This window comes from Telmatherina bonti (genome assembly GCF_933228915.1).
Source record: "Telmatherina bonti genome assembly, chromosome: 4".
In the NCBI taxonomy this organism is placed as follows: Eukaryota; Metazoa; Chordata; class Actinopteri; order Atheriniformes; family Telmatherinidae; genus Telmatherina; species Telmatherina bonti.
The window spans coordinates 17387386-17410091 of record NC_136622.1 but is presented as its reverse complement, the minus strand read 5'-3'; the positions used below and the strand labels follow the sequence as shown (position 1 = coordinate 17410091).

Below are 22706 nucleotides of genomic sequence, written 5' to 3'. Positions count from 1 at the left end.
GGATACAACAGGAGTGTGGATTTGAGGATTACTTGAACAACAGAGACTAATCGGACACTGTCTTCAGTTAGAGCTTCTCCATTTGCTGCAAAGTACAAAAACACGTTCAGGGTGAGTCGTCAGAACATGAGCGATACAGATGTAATTCTACATTTAGAAGAAACCTAAAAATCCACCACAACATATCAGCTTATCTTTGCACATAAATACATAGGAATAATAATATTAATAATAATGATAATAATAATGTTAAACATTGTGCTTTCTCTTCCTCACGCTGTCTTGCTACCACACCATTGTCAAACGCAATAGCCACGAATGTTAATCATGCAGTTAAAGCACAAAACAACTGCTGGCTTAAAAGGGATACTCAGGCAGGTTTGACATCACCACTGATGTAAATGTCCGTCTTTAAAGGAAAACAGTAACAAAGTTCACGACAACAACCTCTAAGTTTAGTTATAAGTAGTTTTAACTCAAATCAGGTTTATGATTTAAACCAACCAGCGATGCACTGACCAAAAGCATCTTGCTGCAATTCAGATAAAATGGTTTTTACACTTTTTTGCAGTAAATTTTGTGTTTCTGGCTGTGATGTCAAAAGGCAGAGTTTCCTTTTTATAGGAGTCTAAAATTCAGTTTAGAGTTAATTACGTATCTATAAAGAAGGTATATAAATAACAACGACAATGATTCCACACATCTAAAGTCCACACACGGGTCTGGTTTGTGCTGCTTCCTCTCAGCTGGGGCTTGTGTGACTTGATTGAGTCATCGAAGTCTAATTTGGCCAGTTTCATTCAAATCATGATACTTGGTTGCAGCAGCACAAATCAGAATATTCAACTTAAAAAATAATATAAAGATTTCATGAATGAAAAACAAGAACGCATATTTTATTCTACAAGGTCGGCCAGTTGCTCTCTTTCATGTGGATAGACTGTAATATATTAAAGTATCGTACCACAGGTCGGCTCGTCTTACAAGCCTGTACACACACTGAACACTAGAGGGTAGGCTACACACACCATGTTAGCACAGACAACCAACAAACAAGCTTTGTTTACAGATCATACATAGAAAGAGATTAGGCTAAGTCATGGAGAAGGAAGACCTTATGCTTCTACTAGTCTGATATGAAGAGATGATGTCATCAAGCAGCAAAAGTCAATTAAACAAATTATTGTAACACTACATTGAGAAGTGATTACAACAGTGTCTTTTAAAAGTGATGGAAATTCATTGTGGGTGGCACAGAGAAGCAGCTGTCTGCGCATTTGCGACTCACACACTTCATATTACTTGCATATCTAACTATCACAAACAATTTATGCAAGAACAGTGTAAAAGTAATTAAGTACCACTTAGAATACAGCAAAAAAAAACCCAAACAAACTCATAGTCTCACTCATAAATATCATGCTAATATATATACTGTATTGTTGCCCAGAAACATGGGTTGTCATACTTGGAGTCTGCTAATATGTCCTCCTCTTCCTCCTCATCCTGCTCATCATATTGATGCTTTTCACCCAAACCACTGTGTTCATTTATCCTTTATGTTATTGTACAAAATGTTGAACACAGTAAATTTTGCACAACTTTTTTTTTTTCTTCAGCATTTTGGTCTCAGATTTAGACGAAGCCCTTTTTTTTCTAAACACACTTCCAGTCCTTATTTTTATGTCAAAGATGCCACATAAATCTAACACCTCGAATGACTGTTTTGGATGTTTCGCTTTGAAGGTCTTATTTCTTCTTTTTTAAGCTTTATCTGTGAAATGTAAACATGTTGTTCTCTCATATCCTGGATTGTAAGTAGATTTTTCACTACTCACTATCAAGTGGTTAAGACCGGCTACACATTATAACCATATCTTGTCCAACATGACTGCTCTATAACGATGACCATCTATGCTGCGGCGTGTGAATCATTTTGCAGTGACATGTCTAAATGTGCCGAAGATTACTGCTAAAATCAAATATTAAAAAAATCATATAATAATAAGATGATTGATTTTTCCATGTGCTAAATAATTCCACAGGTGCTGTCTTCTCCTTTTCACTGCATTATGCAATATGCACACAAAACACGTAAACAGTGGTGTTAATGGAATTATGTGCAACAAAAGGGGCCACATGTATACAATCAACTCATCAGTTCAAGACTGTTAATCTGTCTGCATACCTGTGCAACTCAATAGTGTTTCCAGTTAAAACAAAGGAATTCCAGTCATCACATTGCTCCATTTGCTTCACACCTGAATCTGCCACACTGATATCAAGCCTTCAGATTGAAGCCATCTTGAGCAGAGGTCATCAGAACTTTAGAAATGAATGGTGTTGGGCAGAGAGTAGGTGTCTATAGGGCGGCCTACTGAGGTGTCCTAAGGGTGACCCACATTATTTTTTTATTTTGACTTTTAATAAGCAAAGTTTAAGACGCGTTCATCTTGTGTGAACCCATTTTCCAAATACAGTCTCTGGAAAAAGGAACGAGGGGGAGTGTAAGTTTATTACCCACAGATGCTTTTTACACATGCCTGCTGGTACGCTTGACTATTCTAGTGAAACAGTGTAAAGGGATCGTGCAGAATTAATTTGGGAAGTAAGGCAGCACATGCAGGAGCTGGTAAGTGGGATGAGGACTCAGGGGACGGTGGACCATATAGTGGGGACATCCATAGATAAATATACACAGTTCAGGAGGTGCCATGTGTGCGCAAGTGTGCATGTGTGTTGTAGGTGTGTGTATCCATATGTGTGAACACCTCCATGAGTTCTTGGTCTCTCAGTCCTTTTCTTTTACTCTCATCTCTCTTGTATCAGTCACTTTTCTCTCCCCTCCATTTGTTTCATCATTACTCCCCTGCACTGCGAGGTGCCCGAGGGTTTGGTTTCCCATCATGGGTCCTGCGGTTTCTCCCCTTTCTGATCTCTTGGAGATGCTTCCACTTCTTATTAGCTGGGCGAGCAGCAGGTCCCATGGGCAGAATATCCTTCCCTGGAGCAGGAAAACCTTTATCCCCCTGGTCAACGCCAGCATTCTTGCGTGCCCAAACTTGCTCACAAATCTGATCAACGGTGCTTAGGTTAGGGTGGTCCACCAACTGCATGAAGTCCCTGTACCAAAGCTTTTGATTGGTCATTGAAGAGGAACCTCCGCTGCGGGGATCTAACCGGGAAGGTGCATCAGCAGGTAGTTTGGAGACGGAGGACGATGTTGAAGGCAAAACTTCCAAGGTGATGCTCAGTAAGGTTTGGGTGAAGCCATGCTCCATAGCATGGCACTGGTAGACGCCGATATCTCGCTTTAGGACACGACGAATCAGGAGGCCTCTGTCTGTCTGGAGGACACGTTCATCTAGACGAACCTGAGGGTGATAAATACTGTTAAATCACGTTCGCAAACGGTGTTTACTGGCAGCATGTTGGTCTTTCAGGCGATTAAATGTTTCAATGCTACTTTTGCATTGCTGAGACCCATGCAAACCCATGTAAAGATGATTTTAACTCCAATAATCTGGAAAATGAATTTAATCATTAGATGACACAAACAACATTTTTGAATCTCCAGACCTCATCATTGCTAAATGTTTCCCTCATCATCTCCCATCTGCCATTCTTCTCACCTCCTCTCGTGGGTTCTGTGGATGCTTCTGGAAAGTCCAGGTGACTCTGGCTTGAAGAGATTTGGGGATGCACTCCAAGAAGGTACTGCTTCCCTCAACTCCATACAGCTTCTTCTCTGCCACGCGGTGCTTATGGTGGTCTGTGGGGGGCAACAGAGACAAGAACATAATAAATGTGCAAGTCCTCAGTAACAAAACACAGGACCTGACCAGGGTAGACACAGCAGGATTATAAGACTTAACGGGGCAGAACCATGAAAATACAGAAATGCTTAAAAAAGATGATAAAACATTTGAAGGAAGGACTTAAGACAAAGGGAAGATATAATTCTGTTTTATTATTAAGGACTAAGAAAATGTGTCCCATTGTATCTGTTTGCACAAAATCTTGATCTAAATAAGAGCAACTCCGATTCTACTCTATTCTATTCTGCAGTCATTTAGCAGATGCTTTTATCCAAAGCGACTTACATATGAGTGAGAACAACACAAGCACAAAATCAAACAGTAGAGGATATTGTAGGAAGATGCTAGTAGACTGTCCACTTGGATGCAGATCCTTGCATGAAGTGCCACAGGTTTTTTTTTTTGTTTGTTTGTACTCCCTTCCCATCATATAATGTCACCTATGTTACAATACAAAGAATTAATATCATAAAGTTTGTTGCAAAGAACTGGGCTAAGTTCTCCAACTTTCCAGTAAATACAGCTATACTAAGTGTTGAAGTGCTCCTTGAAGACCTGAGTCTTCAGCTTGCTCTTAAAAGTAGACAGGGACTCTGCAGAGCGGACAGAGTTTGGGAGATCATTCCACCATCGTGGCACAACAGAAGAAAAGAGTCTGGCTAGTGATTTAGTCCCACGTTTTGGTAGTAACACGAGGCGTCTTTCACTGGTGGAATGTAGCTGTCGAGAGGGATTGTAGGCCTGGATTAGAGAGTGAAGGTAGACGGGAGCCGTTTGAGTTATTGTTTTGTAAGCCAGAAGCAAGGCTTTGAATTTGATGCGTGCTGCAACCAGAAGCCAGTGAAGCGCGATTAGCAGTGGAGTGATATGAGCTTGTCTCGGTTGGTTAAAAACCAGACACGCTGCGGCATTCTGGATCATCTGCAGAGGTTTAACAGAGCATGTAGGCAGACCTGCCAGTAGGGAATTGCATTAATCTATGCGTGAGATGACCAGAGCCTGAACCAGAAGTTGAGTCGTATGTTCTGTCAGGTACGGTCTGATTCTCTTGATGTTGTAGAGAGCATATTGACAGGTACCGGCAACCGAGGCAACATGGACCTTAAAGGTCAACTGGTCATCCACCATGATCCATAGATTCCGGGCAGCAGGCGTAGGAACAAGTGTGACAGAGTCAAGCTTCACACTCAATTGCAGATGTAAGGAAGGATTGGCTGGGCAGACAATGAGCTCTGTCTTGGACAGATTGAGCTGAAGGTGGCGGGCCTTCATCCATCAGCAAGGCAAGCTGATATTCTCATTGAGATGGTTGTGTCATCCGGAGAAAAGGAGAGGAAAAGCTGAGTGTCATCAGCGTAGCAGTGATAGAAGAAGCCGTGAGAGCTTATGACTGCACCAAGTGAGAAGGTGTATAGTGAGAAGAGAAGAGGGCCGAGCACTGACCCTTGAGGCACCCCTGTTTTCAACTCATGTGAGCTGGACACTTCTCCTCGCCAGGATACCCTGAAGGATCTTCCTGAGAGGTAGGACGAGAACCAGGAGAGGACAGATCCAGAGATGCCAAGCTCAGAGAGTGTGGAGAGGAGAATTTGATGGTTCACCGTGTCAAAAGCAGCAGACAGGTCCAGCAGGACTAGGACTGAGGATTGACCAGTGGATCTGGCAAGCCGGAGGGAGTCGGTAACAGACAGGAGAGCAGTTTCAGTGGAATGGCCTTGCCTAAAGCCAAACTGATATGGATCAAAAAGGTTTTCATCACGGAAGAATTTTGAGATTTGGCTGAAGACAGCACGCTCTAGTAGTTTAGATAAGAAAGGCACCAGTGAGACCGGCCGGTAGTTTTCAACCTGGGCTGGGTCGAGTGTGGGTTTCTTCAGCAGCGGGGTGATCCGAGCTTGCTTGAAGACAGAGGGAAAGACCCCAGATTCAAGGGAGGAGTTGATAAAATGAGTTACTGCAGTTCACAACAAGTCATCACGTCGGCATCTTGTTTTTAATGAGCTGTAGTTTGCTGATCTCAATGTCTTGTCATGTTTGATGTGTCAAAACAAAAACTTACTGTCCTTGCAGCACTTAATGATGGAGGCAGCTAACATGCTAACATAATGACATCAGTAAATGTGTCCTAAATCTCAGCCTCAGCTGAAAGAACTCAAAGAATTAAAAAGGTGCACCGCTTCCAGGGAAAACAATGGTGTGCAACCTGCCAAGCAGACTGATCAGCACTCTGGGCCATAGCCACTCAAATCAGTTAATCTGACCTTCATTACTTTTACACAACTCGGCTTGCATACCACATGATGTAATCGTATTACCCAGGAGCTCCTTGATTTTAAGCGATTAGCCTGGTTTAGCTGTGTGGCAGAGAGACAGATAGCAGCAGAATGCAGCTATTGTGGTCTGGGAAGATGGAGGTCACCGGGGATGAAGGAAGAAGGGGTTGTTTTGGAGGTTTTGGCATGGGGGACAGTAAGATGTCAGATGCCAGCAGACTCTGTGATTCAGAGCAGGATCAGAAGATGACTTTGTTCTGGTTGCTTGAATACACCTCTGTAGCATTCAGCCTTCAAAACCAACTACAGTCACCTCAGGTTATGTGGTTTGGTTTTACAAACCCAACCTTTTCTTTTTTTTTTTTTTTTGACAAATCAGTATAGCAGAAATAGTTTAAGTCTGTGTTTTATTTTGAAACAGTGGTGCAGTATCTTACCTCCAGAGCAGAGGGTGTTAGGGTCTCCGTTTCTTACATCCTGGCGACGGAAACGTCTGTAAAGAGTTTCACAATTTATTATTTGCTCCTTTTTTGTGAATACAAATTCCTCCATCCATCTTCCATAATGAAACTGTTGCATGTGTCATAGTTTTTGGGCCACAGACCTCTTTGTGTTTGGCAGGTACCGAGTACAGGATGTTCCATCCCAGGCGCAGTAAGGGTCTCTGGCCAGGCAGCACTCGGCGCAGGCCTTCCCATACACACTGCAGCGGTGAAGGGGAACTTGGGCAATGCCTGTGTCAGAGCCAACATACAGCTGTTGCTGTGAAAAACACAGAAAGTAGAAAGGACCATTTTAAAGAAGTGGGCTTAAGGAATGTGCTCTTATCAAAGTTAGAAACAGCTTAAACTGCTAGCCGTCATAAATCTAAATCATCCAGCTTTCTGGGACTTGGGCAACTTTTGGAATTTATGATGCCTTCAAGTGATGTTCAGTGTACTTTATGTAACCTTTTTCATTTTGTTTAGCCTCCAACATTTTTTCCCCCTCTCTTTCCATGCAGATACTCATCCAGGTCAGGGATTAAAACCATGTTAAAATTAGAAATGTTTTCAAGATGATACAGTACAACAGCAACATTTTATATTCTTATAAAACAGACCCAACATATTTCATGATTGTGTTTGAATTTTGAGTATAAAAGAAAACATACCCGCTTTGAAGAGATCTGCATGTTGATGATCGATGAAGCATCCTAAAGAACAGCAGAAATGCCGCATTTGATTGTGTAGCAATCACTAAATCTACAATATGAACAAACTATTCATAATGCATGCACTTGAGGTCCCATTTATCCCATGCATGTAGCACAGATCAGCAGTACTTTTCTCTAAACAGAAATTAGCACTATCATAGGATTCTTACCTTGAAAACTTCCAACTCTTCCAGTAAAAGTTCCTCCATGTTGTTCCAGCTCTCCTTGGGAACATTGATCACCTTTAGTACTGTCCCTTTATCTGAAATAACAGATAATGAAATTTTTATTTCTGCAACAGCTACATTTAAAATTAAAAGAAGACTAATTATTTACCTGTGCCAATAAACATGACATCATACTGTCCGTCAGCAGCATTGACTCTGTCCACAGCGATCTGCGTGAAGCTGTAGTCCATGTTAGTTCTAACAAAGATGGGCTTTCGGCTCATGGGGTAGACCGGGTTGTACATCAGAGGGTGGTGCCGGGCAAACTGGATCACATCGTCGGGGAATCCTTTTGTGGACTCAAAGCTGCCGAACGTCTTGCTGGGACACTGATGGAGGAAAGTGAAATAAATATAGATGAACTTGTGTCCCCATTTAAGTTTTTATCAAATTTTGTAAAGTACATTTGTAACTTGATTAGATGAAATCCTAAATGTTGTCTTGGGTTCATGCTTTACTCAGGCCTTCCCCATCGTGTTTGGACTTCTCCATTCCTTACTGACTGATATTAGCAGAGAATTTTTCCTTTGCAAAGTTGGTACACGCTGATGTTCAGCTGGCTGGAAATGTACCAAGCCACAGTCCATCAGGGCAACGTGAGGTGATGATGGTGTGATGAGTTTTAGGGAGTTGAAATAGATTTACTTCCGGTCAGAGACCAGCTTACTTATTTCATTAAAATTGAAAGATCTTTATGAAAATGTTATGTAAACTTAAATGTATTACTTTTTTTCTTGAACCTGAAGTATTTTTATTTAATAAAACTCAACGCATCACTCTTGTTACAGTTTGCTTGCAACGTTTGATATGCTTTACACATTTAAATTCTACATCTAATTTCTTATCAGTTTTGTCTAATTTCGTTTGTAAGCACCATCTGTCCTAAATTTGATTTGTTCTGCTGTAATTTTACACCCACTGAGGTGATGATGAGGTGAGGGAGGGTTTACTGGTGGCCAAATACAATTACTATTCTGCACTATACAGTGGGAATTGTTCTGCTTTTGCGGTGAAAGCTGAAGCTCAGCATCACAAATCCTGCTGACGCTATGCTTGGGTGCTTAGCGCAATGTAAGAGCTGTAATATCGATTAGCTGGACTGTGGGGAAGTTTTAGTAGAAAATAAGGTGCAACACTTAGTAGTGAAGTAGCTGCTAATAACATAACATAAAAATACTACATGGCAACTGATTAATTTATTTTACTCATTCATTCATTTTCTTAACCGCTTAGTCTGACAAAGGGTTGCAGGGAAGCTGGAGCCTATCCCAGCAATCTTTAGGCAAGAGGCGGGGTACACACTGGACAGGTCACCAGTCCATCACAGGGCCAACTCAGAAAGATATACAACCGTTTATGCACACACTGACTCCTATGGACAAGTAGAGTAACCAATTAACCAACATGCATGTCTTTGGATGGTAGCAGGAAGCTGGTGTAACAGAGAACACACACATACACAAGGGGAACATGTGAACTTCATATATCTATTTTAGTAAAACTATTTATTTTCTCAGTTCTGTATTGAGAAAATGGATAGGCACACCAAAAGTGCATTGCACCATTCCAAGTACACAATACTGAAGTACTTCATTGAATTTTTGGGAAACACTTTACAATACCTACTTTTTACAATAAACTGTTTTTTTTTATCAGTGTGGCAGCAAATATATTACATAGATTTTACATTGAGCATTTTGATCTGTAGCACTGTTGTATGTTTTAAAGATAATATTTTATGAAATAACAGAATTTACTATTTGACAATGTAATCATAATAAACAACAAATGGAAAACTACATATATTTGATCTCAACGGCAAAAAAAAAAAAAAAAAGCTCTTGTATTAATTTTATTGGTGATGTGAAGTCCACACTCTGCACAATCTGTTGATGTGCCCTTGTTTTTATTGACTTACCATGCCTGGGCGGGGATAGGGGACTTTTCCCTGGAAGGGGACCCACTGGTAGTTGGGCCCCTCTTTGTGAGCAAACGGGCCCAGGAAGGCCCTCCGGATGTCATTCATGGAGTAAAGACACACAGCTGAGCCTTTAAACACACTGCTGCTGGGAGAAAAAGGAACACGGTTTAGATAAAACAAATACATGCATGACATGCATTCACTTTGTTTTCTCTCCTGTTGCTCTTTCTTGCACACATAGATGTGACACAAGTGCACATATGCACATAAAAACAACCATATAATATGAATTGACCCTGACCTGGAAGTGGAGAAGACTGTGTAAACCAAAGGGTTCTTTCTGTCCCTCGTCTGCAGCAGGAACACATCCCCTAAGGACGGACACACACATACAAACACAGACACACACAGGTCAGGTGGCAGTAGTCAAAGGTCAGAGGTTAGAAGATAGATAAACAAAGCCCTATGGACATGACTAACCACTTTATATTTAGCCAATTACTGACGGGCATGATGTGGAAAAAAGAATCTGCGACTGATCCATGCAGTATTTGGTAAAATCATTTTTGTTCTGCAATTAAAAAGAAGACATGTTTTAACTGGAAAGTGCTCTGGTGCTGCAGGGTATAAAGAGCCTTTTAGAAATGCTTAAAACAGACTAAATAAGGATAATAAAATACAGCTAAAAAACAGACCTGGCCTAGTTAGAAATGAATAAAAAGGCTCAGAAAAGACACGTTTCTGGGAGCTGAATTCAAATTTAATTTTAGTTCTGAAAAAAAAAAAAATCATAAAAATCTCTCTTTTCCATTTGGAGGTTAGTACAGTTTTTACCCCCATTTATTTATTTATTTATTTTTGTTGAGCTCATGCACGGTCACAGATAGGGCGTTCATTGGTTAAATGAGGGACTGTGACTGACAGATGAAGCCTAAGGTGGGGTTAGAGTTTGGACAAAGTTTTCCACTTACTTACTCTTTCACTCTGTCATGGGATAAGCACAAAGGCAGATCATCTTATAGCCCACAGTTACGGCTAGACAGATCTATCAGAAATATCTTTAGAGTTGAAACTCCAGCAGCTGCTGGGCAAACCGCATGACTGCAGGTTTGAGACACGTTGCATAATAAAGTTCTACAGGCCTTTTAAAATTCAGTAACGATGCTTCTAAGGAAGGCCAAGTCTTCAGACAGAGGTAAACAAAGCAAAGCAGTTTTCATATTATATAAAGACACTCTGTTTTATTTTGTCCACCAACAGGTATCTGCATTAATCGAGTTAAACAAGGTCTTATGATCTGGTTATCATTTATTTTTCTGTCCAGATTGCATTACTATGTTAAAGTGGAGGCCTTGTGATGCTGGTGTTCTGATTAAAACTATGTGAAAAAACAACCTGTCTGGCTACATAACTTCTTCAAGTCCCTGACTGATATTTTAGATTCATGTTTCATTTTTAATAAGGTGATTAATGTCTCATGGCACTGATACCAACGTTGAATTTGTACATTTTCCATTTTTTTGCAAAGAAGTGTAAAGCCATATATGTAAGCCACTGAAAAACTAAAGCGCAAGCTTTTTTTTTTCAGCTTAAGGAGGAAAGTGAATGTGGCAGAGAATGCAGGGACTTATAACAGGCCATCTGTGGCCTCACAAATTGGAGTTGATGAACTGCTTTGCTTTCAACGACTTGGCCAACATTACTAGTTATTAGCCATGTCTTTTAGGAGTTTTTAGTTTGTTCAATGCCAAAACAGAAAAAAAAGAAAAGACTGTATTCTGTTTTTCATAATGCTCAGAGGCATGACTGTCACTTGCAATTACAAAGCAATGACACTGCACCCAGTGAAGGAGTGTGTGAAGGGTTCATTTAGCTGAAGACCTAACACTATTAAAATAAACCGTTGAGTGGTTTCTCAGTGAAATGGTTCAGGCAAACTGGCTCCAGATGATTGTGGAACAGTCCATGTGAGTTTACAGTGACGTTATGTCTTTATTCTAAAATAATTTCCTGCAGCCTCAGTCTATGACTTATCGCTTTGTCATCATTTCTGCGTCCCACCTTATGAAAACACGTTATTGTTTTGTTGTCATGTGAAGATTCACCAGCCAGAAGCCTGGAAGTAACTTTGAAGCCGCAGCATAAACACACTGAACCTCAGTTCAAACCAGAATCTCCAACCAATGAATCCCTTACTCGTGGTTTTTTTTTTTTTTTAGAGTCTGAAGGAATGTGAAACTGAAAGGAAATCTACAATTGAGGTCAGAAATTCTGGTTTATTTATTATGCCTTACTCAACATCGTCTCCATTTGCACCAGAGTGTTTCTGGGTAAAAATCCAGAAGGAAAGATGGAAAATCAGTCCATATTTTAACCCTTTGTTTAGCTGCTTTCCTCCATTTTAAAAACATCAAACTGAATGGTACTGCAGGACACTTTAAATGGACAATATTTAAAAGAGAGACAGAAAGTATGAAAGTTAAGATAATTCTCCCTTTATTTTCTATCAGTGATACTGACATTAAAGTTTCTTCAAGCACAAGGCCATCTGCAGAAACCAGGGTGAGACAATGATTAAACACAAATGATAATTTCAGTTTCCTCCAGAATGTGCATTTCAGACCTGACTGATGTTACGTCATATTTGACTTCTGCCACAAATAGGCTGCTAAGGTATTTGTGCCAGTTCCGGCAGTGTGAAGGGAAAACTTACGTAGCTCGTCGAAATATGTGTCACTGCCATCGGCTCCTGGCACCGAGCAAATCAGTCGCGTCTTGAGGAATGTCGTCCACTTGTTCACCAAGCTTCGTTGACCGCCCATGTCATTCTGACGTCACATGACACATATAGATTTATGAATGAATAGGGCTCTTTGGACATTTCACCAGCTAACGATTTGTTCTTTTGAAATGTGTGACCTTTTAACCTTTTTTTTTTTAAAGTCAGGGTTGTTGTAATTATTGGACTTAATAATAAAACACTCTCACCCTACAAAGCTGTCCAATACGAGAGTAGGTGGACTTTCCCAACCCTTGAGCCTCAACAGCGGTCTCCCGGAAGAAGAAAAAGATCTTGTCATCGTCAGGGTTTTCACTTTCAGGGACCCAAAAGGAACCGACGAACTTTGGTTCTGCATGGCAGAATGAAAGAAGAAATGTAACAAAATTACAAAATGTTGGTCCAGCAACAGGTGAAAACGGTATTTATTCATTTTTTATTGTAAAACATGGCTGGTCTTCTTGGTTCCTGCAGAGCTGCTGCTGGAACTGCACTGTGCTCTGCTGGTGGTAGATTGTTCTCTTCTTTTACACAACCATATAAAACAGATTTTACACACCATTTAGCCAGCGTGAATCATGTTGCTCAGTGCGGATAGACGGACGTTTTCCAAGACTCCTGAAGATGGTAAAGTCCCGACCCATTAAGTCTGTGGCCACTCCTGCATACAGCTCATCACCTAGGAGACAGAATTAATAAATCATATGAAGTCTACTGATAACTCAGTTGTTTTGTTTTTTTTTTATGTATAATCTAGATAAACTCTTCCGTCAGCATCAGCCAGTTCATGGACAATGTTTGTCACATGAGCCACGTTAAGCGTTAATGAATAATCATGTCATGTAAATGAACACAGGTTCAGTTACCGACGAGCACAGACGCAGCGTTGTGTCGAGGATCGTACGGGCTCTTCCCTTTCCCGTCTTCCACCTTAGAGGGGTCGATCCGGAAAACATGGTCCTGAATGAAAGCAAAGACAAGACAAAGAGGTTTTATGGTTGATCATGTTTCATCTCATAGTCTGTACAACATCAGTCAGTTTTTTATGATGTACATTGACCAACAGCTAAATACCAGATGGCGACATTCAGCTTTCTATTAAGACAAAGTCGATGTTCTGAGGTTCTGTCCTGCTGTTTGTTCTGTTTTTTTCACATGCTCCGTTAAAAAACAACCTTAAAACCTTGAAAATTAATTGTATTTGGGTTGTTTTGGGTTTGCATGTTGCTCACCTCTATCCTGTGTCCCACCTCCACAAACGCACAGGTAGGATGGAAGGCTCCAGTTCCACAAGCATACAGGTGGGTGCGGTTATAGTGGTGCACAATCTTTACATAGTTCACACAGTCAGACTGAAAGAGACACACATAAAACACTGTCATTTTAATCACAAGTGAGAATTTAAAGAGTGTTCTTTCTCTTTTGTCCCTCCGGTTATGAAGTTAATCCGACTTCACAGGCTGCATATGAAGAATTAATTTGTATGCTCTGAGCTGTAGCCATAAGCTTCCTCTCTCTGTTCTCTGGTTTAGTGATGTACATTCCTCACATAGCTCCTCACACTCTTTTTGGCTGTGACAACAGTCAAATCTCAAGCTCACTGTTGTGACTCCTATTGGTTCCTGGCTGAAAAACACACTGATGGAATGAAATGGTATGACGGTCACTTCGGCTTCTGAGCACGAGAGATCATATCATATATCATTTAGCATATGTTATGATATTATAAATTTAAATCTTGTCATTATTATTTGTAATAATTTATATTTTATGATTGAAATACAAATGTTAATTCTTTTGGGTTTTTATTTATTTATTTTTCTATGAACAACTGCTGTTATTCTCTCCTTGATTCTTCTTATGAAGCAAAAAGCAGGGAAAACATGCTCATTCATCCTCACTTACACACTTAGACACATCAACAAACGTATATATTCATGCCAAAAAATTTATTTGGTTTTTGACAAAGATCATCATTTAAAGCCCACCAGGGAATTAAAGAGACGTTGTGTTAATACTCATGTTTTAGACCAATCCACTGGCTTAAGTTGCTGACAAACAGAGGAGGCTATGAAAAATGCCTAAGCAATCTTCTAAGGATTCACTTAAACACATACATTTACACAGTAAATAAAAAGTCTACAACACTGGAACTTCACCAGCTTCATGCTTCTTAACACACATGTTCTTCTACTAAAACACAAAGTGAAATTATTCAGTTAACCTTTTGATCCTCTGATCCTTTTCGTTCTCAGTGTTTGTCTGGGGCTTCGGCCTTTTCCATATATCTCCTGGTGTATTTTAACTCCTTTATATATTTGATTGTCTGTGTGTGTGTGTGTGTGTGTGTGTGTGTGAGTGGGTGTGCATGTGTCAGGGAGCATCAAACAGTGATGCGGTTAGTAGAGCAGCAGTTCTTTGATGTGACAAAAGAGAAAGAACAGGAGGGCACTCAATAAATGCTCGAAAGACTTTGAAAAGATCTGAAAGCAGCAAGGAAGGTGAATTATGCTGGCAATTACATTTCTTTGGTGTGTGTGTGTGTGTGTGTGTGTGTGTGTGTGTGTGGGATGATAATGGTGGGATGGTGAAGGGTTCACTGATTAACCTTTGACCTACCAATGACACATTACTTGAAACAGTGAGCGAAAAAAAGCAGTGACCTCAGTGTGGCCTGAGCTTTAGTGTTCTGCATCATGTCTTTAAAAGCTGCATTGTTCTGTTGTGGATGTCTTTTTTACTCCTGACGTTCTTGTCTTCTCTGGAGATTATTAAACTGATTGACCAATTTGTCATGTCAGATATGACCTAGCTATTATCTCTTCCGTCCCTCTATCTGTTGTAAAAAGCCGAGCGTAATCAATGACTGAACACATTGTGATGTATTATTACTAGGTGAGTATAATGTCATGAAAGTTAAAAGTATATTTATTATGAAAGTGATTTTGTTTTAAGAATTAATCCAAATAAAGGTTAAAACACATTGGTGTTGCCGCACACATTTTTGTAAAGGTTTAACACTTTGATGCATTGTTCCCACTGTAGTGGACACCTGTTTAAATGCTGTTTTCTTGTATATTCATAAGTGAGGATGGTATATTCTTAATTTTGCTGCTCCAGTGGAACTTAGTAAAGTCACCCAACACACTGCCACCTACAGAAGTATAAACTAATTTAGTTTAAAATTTCATATATACACACAGATGTAATTACCACATTTACCTCAGTGATTAAAAGGACAAAAAAAAGATCGTTTCACTTTTATAGAGTATTTCTCATTTCAAATAAATGTAACGATATATCATTTTATAAATATTTCCATAGAATAGATAAAATAAATAAATAAATAAAATAATATTAAAGCCAAAGAGAAAAGTGTATTTTTACACATCTGTAGGAGTTAAACATATGGCATTATCTTTTAATAGTTAATGGGTCAGAGAGTTTATTTACCCATACTTCTTTCTAGACTTTTTTTTTATGTACAAGTGCATTCCCATATCACTCCCAATAATCCAGGAAGCTTTAACAAAGTTAATGGGTAAATGGGTTTGACTGGAGTGGTGGTGCACAGTAGATACTGCATCCCTTATATACACAGTGCAGCACAGTGTAATAGCCTTGGAATGTTTTAATAGTGTTTGTTGATGAGGACAAAGTAGCGGTGCTGATGTATGTATGACATTGGTTTCTCCTGGAATGGACTCATTTCTGGACAATTTCTTTAGACTGCACATAATTTTAGATTCCCTTTTTTCTGATTCTTCATTAAAACAACTTTCCTCTATAATTAATACAGACTGTTTTCAATTTTCAATTTATTTGACACAATATTTCAAAACATTTTGCCTTATTTTTATTTATTTAATAGTTACTGTTTGCCATAAAGGTTCAATGTTTTCCATATACAGCAATACAAGTAATCCTACAAAGTTGAACAATAAAGGTGTTTTGTTGGATAACAAAATTATTATTTTGGCAAATGTGGTGAGGCATCAGAAAGTCCTTCGGATACAGAACTTCTCTGGAGTCACACATTGTTCTATAAATGGTGACACAAGTTGTGTGTTTGTTCAGCTCATAGTCTGAATTAGCGTGAAATATACTGTATGCAGTCAATGGTTGCCAGAGGGGCTAAATTTAGTTATCAATTAATGTGATCATTAAGTTATAGCATTAGGTTACGTTTAGCTTGATGCATACCAAAAACCAGGTTTAGTGTAAAATTTTTAGGCTTTTAAGTGAAATGCAAAGCTAAAGCCAAACTACAATAAGGAAAAAAAAGATTAGAATAGCTAATGTTACTATGCAGTTAATGACCTCAATACCATTATTACTTTACATGTGTTGGCACCATTGAGCTACTGTTCTGGCTATACACTCACTTTCTCAGGAGAGCACATAAAATCATTTATCAAGTACGTGCAAAGTGAAAAGCATACAAAAACATTGAGGGGTGGACCTATTACTATTCCATTTTGCAAGAACTAATTTGTGTGTGTAATCTAGAATTTGGCGTATGGGATTTGTAGAAAAGGCTGCCTAAAGGATTGACACGCTGGCTCTTTAAGGGGCGGAGCCTGGACTACCGTGAGCAGCTTGCCAGGCCAGAGGGGAGAAAAGAAGAGTTGAGAAGTGGATTTTCTTCCAGTTAAAGTTTATTTCGGCACTTTAAGACTTATTTTAAGTTTGTTTGTAACCCCACTTGGATGTTTTTGTGTGTGAAGTCCAGTAAGTCAAGTCTAAGTTTATAACGCAGTTTATTTAGTGGAAGTCTATATTCTTTCGCTTAATTGATGCCATGCACTGTTCACATGAGCAAATCATGCATGGCACAGAGGCAGCTTCATGCACATATAGAAAGCCTGTTTGGGAATTTATGCTAAAACTGTAATATTTTGCATGAATATTTAGTTGCTGATAATTCATTTTTCTCCTAGAACCATACAAGACATGTCAAGTGTAAAGAGGACAAATTGGAACCTTCAGTTGGCTTAATAAACGCCATTGAAGTTCAAGTGACTCGTTCTTTGGAGTTCTAACCGGACTCACAACAGTGGTTTCAACACTCCAACCAGCACAGCATCATCACTATCTTTCAGGATTGAAATTTCTAATTTAAGCCTTCTTTATTTTTACTAAAGATTTTATAAATTAACCTGCCTACTAGCCAACCATCTAAAACTCTCCAGTTCACAACCTGGAGAACAGATATCTGTATTTAGAAACAAATAATTACATATATGAATAAATATGCACAATTGTGCATACAGACTGAGATCACTTCCTTTTGAAACATGCTAAATAGGCACAGTTTCTGTAAGGAAAGCCTTTCTTTGTTAACTTTGCTGGGTGCCAAATTAATATATTTTCATTTTTCCTCTGAGCACACACAAAATAGTGTGCAAACACCCCATATTGCATATTCATTGCAGCAGACAGACTAACTGAATGCAGATGTTCTATTTTGCACCTTTGAAAGACGCAACCCTCAGTGCACACTGTTAGTAAATCAGATTAGTTTGTATACGTTTTAGTACACATAAACCTTTAATAGATCTGGCCCTTAATGTCAAAGTCAGGACTGGACTCCAAGTCCTGAAAATTCAGAGATTAGGACAGCCATCTACCTTTCTGTTAAGCCACTACAGGATCAAATGACAGTTAGAAACCAAAGTTTTTGTTTCAAATCTCAGTTTTGGGGTTTTTTTTGGTTTTTTTTTACAAATTCTGAAATTGTAATAATGTTATGTTTGGGTTGCTAAACACAAATTCTTCCACTTCTGCGGGTGTTTTGTCATGAGTACAGTTGCAATCTCATAGCACCCACCATTTTTCAGACTTCAAACTCCTACATGTTCCTTTTATCCTTGTTTAATGTCTGATTTTGTAGTTGCAGATTATAAAGCTATAAAGATAGTTTTGCAAAGCTATACTTTTTTGTAAAACTCAGTTTTGTATATGGATAGTTGTGTATTTCAACCATCACTCAATGATTTGAACTTTTTTACATGGTTGTTTTACACGAGAAAGGATTTTTAAAAGCTGTACTTTGAAGCAATTTCATTATTTTATTAGTTCATGTTTGTTAATGTCTCTTAGCCAGTTATAAAATGAGTGCTAACAAAGCAGTGTAAACACACTTACACGAGACTACTGTGGATTTAAATAAAACTCCAGCCACACAGTCAAACCTCAGAGTATTTAGTCAGACTGAGTGTCTGAGAAATGTGTCAAAAGTTTCCTGTCGCGGTCTGTCTCTGTTTATGAGTGTGTGATTGTGTTTGTCATGAGTATCTTGTTTGTTAATAAGACAAATTTTTGCTACCAACACTCCAGTTATTACATTTAAAACAATACAATGGTAGAAAATACACTCAATATGTTAACAGGAATTTTATATTGTATAGTAACAATCAAAGCTTGAAAATCTACAAAAAATATCATTAGAGAAAAAAACAAAATCAAGAGTAAGAAAAAAGTTAAAGAAATAAAGGACATGCTCACATGTGAGATGTTGCATTAGTGTGATTCCTCATTTTGTGTCCTGCTGTACCACAAATGCCAAGTCTATACTTATAAGACAAATATAATATTTTGTAACCATTTCTTAGTATTGACGTCAACAGATCTTTTGAGACATACAGATACATATATTTCTGTGTATTTAGGGTCAAAAGTTTTCACCCAGAAAAACCAAGAGAAAAAAAAAGAGAGAATAAAGAATAGTGAATAAAAACTATTGATAAAATCCCTTAAAAAGCCATAAAAACAGGATTATGTGACAAAAGAGAAGGACTTTTAGATGAAACATTTGTCCTTAAAATTCCCCTTCACTCATGTTCTTATCTTTTTCTTTCCATCCTTTTCCCTCCTTCCCCCGGGGTAATTTCACTAATGCTTTTTGCCAATTAACATGTCCACTCTTACTCTCCCTTTCAAACACACACAAACAACACACACACAATACAACCTGAACACACACATACAGACAATCTCCTGGTCAGATGAAACTTGAGCCTGGATTTTTGTATGAATGGAGCTCGTTGTCTGTCTGCTGCAGCTGTGTAATCACACTGATGACGGGTTTGTTTTACACACACAGACGCATACACACCCACACACATGCAAACACACACTGGATATCTTCTATGTATATTACATGAATAATGTATGTAACAAAATATGTGGTATATGCGGTGGGATTGCCACTGTGCACAGAAATAGACTGAAAAATAGTTGCATGTGAAGAAATCCTGGGTGGTCTATGAACTTTTGATCGCTACCGCTTGTCTGTCAGCAAAGCAGAGCCTGAATTTAGACAGATTATCATTACATGACATTTTTATTCACCATATTCCCAGGAAGTGCATGTGTCGTAGTAGATCAACATAAAAATCTTTATGTTTCAGTCTACTTTGGCAACCAACCACATAAAAAAGGAACAAGGGATTGGAAAGGGGTGTGTGTATTTGGACAAACTGTTCTGTGTAATTTGAATGGAGTTAGTTCTTAGTCAAGAAGGTCAGGTCAAATCTGCAGATTCCCTAAAGTTCTTAGAAAACTGTGAGACTGTATTGTTCCTGACCACATTTTGCGGGCATTACCATGGTTTGGGCCTGGTTGTTAATAAAGTTTCTGAAACACAAAGCAACACGTATCAAATTTCTCCAACCTTTGACCTTTTTTCTCAGCAGAATTCTTATATTTATTGTATTACATTCATAACGTCACTTAAAAGAAACATATTTTACTTTTCACAAAGCTGTCTAATGTCAGAACAAGCCTAACTTTTATTTAAACTAATCAAGAATACTACAGAATTTTGCAGGTCCACATATTGCATCATATCACAATATCATAACACTGCTCCATAATTTCTTAATCAGATGATTTAAAGTCAGATTTTCTGACTAGCAGTCATTTGACATCCATTATTCCTAAGTAAAAAATAGAATGTTTTTAGAAGTTGTTGATGATGTTACCACATTCAAATGCTGATTGTAAGCTAAGTTCAAACAAATGTCTGTGATGTTGCATTTAACTGTGCAGATTTCTGTCACATGGGGTTTAAAATAACTAGAATCTGAGGCAGTGATCTCACCACATGGCAGGTCCAAAAGTGGGAGTACTGCACCTACTATTACATGTTATCTGTTTGTATGTGCAAGTTCTGTCTTGTGATGACTCCCATGACTCCAGTGGATTAAAAGGTAGCATTGTGTCAGGCTGGGTAGGAGTGGACAGTTACCTCGTCTATGAGGAGCCTTTTATTTTCTCTGTGCAAAGGGTGAAGTCTGAAAGCTATAAAGGGGTCTCTTTAATAAGTACGAACAGTTTAAGCAGTTATGATTTAAGCTTTTTGTCTTGTGTAGCAGAAAAAAGTTGAGGAAAAATGAGTGCAGCTTTATTTTCTAGTCAGAATATTTTACAGCACTTTACTTCTGCATCACCTCATCTTCATCAGTTCCAGTATGAAGTGACAGAAGTACTCAAGCTGAGATTTTTATCAGGTGTGGAAGAAAACCTGGTGAAATAAGTTAAAGGCAGATGAAAGGTGATAAAGTGACTTACAGTGATGTCTTTGCCAGCCCAGTTACACTCTTCTCTCCAGTCAACAGGTGCAGGCCAGTGGATCTGAAACATGGAATGAACAGATGATCCAGTCTCTTTTAGTTAGAATTGAATCCACATAAAAATAATCTTTTAGGACACCTTTTTATTTAGACTCTCCATACTTTTTTCAGCCTACTTCCTGTCACTTCTGCTCTTTCTCAACTACTTCTTTCTCCACCAGTGTACCATCTTTATCACGCCCACACTCAGTCACACTAGATAAACATCTACAACTACAGTCAATCTGCACACCCTGGTCATAAATCCAACTCGCCCGTGCACCTCAAACCAGCAGAGGTTACAGATCTAACACTCTAAATATGTAATTTACTTCCAGCTGCTGTGGACAGATGTTTCTAAATGGTTCTGTTTTTTTGCTTTTAGAGTTTTTGCTATAGTTTTTTTTTTGTACCTCTACACACTCTCAGAAAGTTTGCAAGTGTTTGCAGTATTTTGTGCACTCTAGTTTCAAGGCTATGCAAGTGCGTCTGTGAAAAATGTGGGACTGTATGCAGGAATGCTTCAGGGTTTAAGTGATTACATGTCTACATCTTGTGCTTTTAAAAAGTGGATTAAAACTAATGCTTGCTGTAAAGGAAAAGGCTTCAATCATAAGATGCCTTTTGGATATTAATGACAACACTTTTTGGATCAATGTTTTCTTTTTATCTTCATCCAGCTCTTTGACTTTCTACCTTTTTCCTATCAGTGCCACATTTCTGTCTCTTATACTTCGAGGTCCCACACTTGAGTACTTTCATATGTGCAAGAGGCACAATTGTAAAACATGTCCACACTTCAGAAATAACTCTTTCTTCCATTCCTTTAAATCCACATGAATACAAACTTATGGGCTACTTATGCCCTGGCTTTGAAAGGGGAAGTAATAAATGATTCTTAGAAATCAAACAATATGGCATCAGTTGTTATAAAGACCCATTTCCATCCTTTTATCTATTGCCAGTATAATCGTTTTTTCCACTGTGATTAACACTAAATACAATATTAAAGCAAACTTATGATAAAATAAGTGCATAAAAGGCACACACTTCCATTTTGAGACCAAATTCACTGTTTCATTGTTGGAATGCACTAACGCTGCATGTCAACAGTAATTCAAGTCAAGAGTTGCAGTAATTTTTACCCACATTCTTGTGCTGCTAATGGCAGAGTTGAACATGCATTACGTTTTCTCAACCAGATCCTAAAGATTCCTCACGAGATTAAAGTCTGGACTTGCTGGACTTGATCTTTCAGCTTATAACACTCCTAAAACTAGACTTGACAAACTGAAATAACCACAGATCATTTGCTTAGTATACGCCAAAAGTGTACATTAAGTTGCTAAGACACAACCAATGTGTTTAGGATGTATAAATATATCTAATAAAGATTCCAACCATGACCATATCCCTGTTCTATTGAAACAGACTACTGAGTTAGTTTTAATCCCAGTGATAGGAAATAAATTCAGCTCAAGAAAGTTCTCTCACTCTACGTATTTTGCAGATATAATAGTTTACCTTCTGTTCTTGTTTAGCGATGTTATCCAACGAGAGGGAGAGCAGGAAGTTCTTGGCCCCCACAAAAAGTCGACCCCTCTCTTCATCCAGCAGCAGGGCGCTGAAGCAGCAGGAACGCTCCAGCTCGAACCGCCGGACTCCGTGGAACTGCTGCAGCTCTGCAGGGTAGAATGTTCCTGAGTCTAAAGCATACACTGGTCCAGTGATTTCAAAGAAACTACATGCGAGATATCACTGTCACAATGAAAAGACGATTGTCACGGGCAAAAGAAAACTCAGTCAAGCTGTTTTTTCTTTTCTTGATCAAGTAATGAGAAGCAATTAATAGTTAAACATCTTCAGGTTATCTGACTG

At 38.8% G+C, this 22706-nt stretch overlaps 1 protein-coding gene across 2 annotated transcripts in view; it reads right to left on the bottom strand.

Annotated features, from left to right (window-relative positions):
• Window positions 1-22706, bottom strand: part of sema3b (sema domain, immunoglobulin domain (Ig), short basic domain, secreted, (semaphorin) 3B) — a 76432-nt gene that overhangs the window by 316 nt on the left and 53410 nt on the right. Inside the window, exons 3-18 of one of the 2 annotated variants that reach the window (XM_079238805.1) lie at window positions 22353-22510; window positions 20788-20850; window positions 13446-13565; window positions 13080-13173; window positions 12773-12892; window positions 12423-12565; window positions 12148-12262; window positions 9736-9805; window positions 9432-9579; window positions 7623-7842; window positions 7457-7548; window positions 7245-7286; window positions 6696-6853; window positions 6529-6584; window positions 3633-3772; window positions 1-3374 (exon numbers count right to left, since the gene is read on the bottom strand). The exon at window positions 1-3374 is cut by the window's left edge and continues 316 nt beyond it. In XM_079238805.1, coding sequence (XP_079094931.1) covers window positions 2862-3374; window positions 3633-3772; window positions 6529-6584; window positions 6696-6853; window positions 7245-7286; window positions 7457-7548; window positions 7623-7842; window positions 9432-9579; window positions 9736-9805; window positions 12148-12262; window positions 12423-12565; window positions 12773-12892; window positions 13080-13173; window positions 13446-13565; window positions 20788-20850; window positions 22353-22510 — 2252 coding nt within the window. In that variant the 3' untranslated portion in view covers window positions 1-2861. The remainder of the gene's footprint in view (window positions 3375-3632; window positions 3773-6528; window positions 6585-6695; window positions 6854-7244; window positions 7287-7456; window positions 7549-7622; window positions 7843-9431; window positions 9580-9735; window positions 9806-12147; window positions 12263-12422; window positions 12566-12772; window positions 12893-13079; window positions 13174-13445; window positions 13566-20787; window positions 20851-22352; window positions 22511-22706) is intronic. The other variant, XM_079238806.1, reaches the window with a different exon arrangement.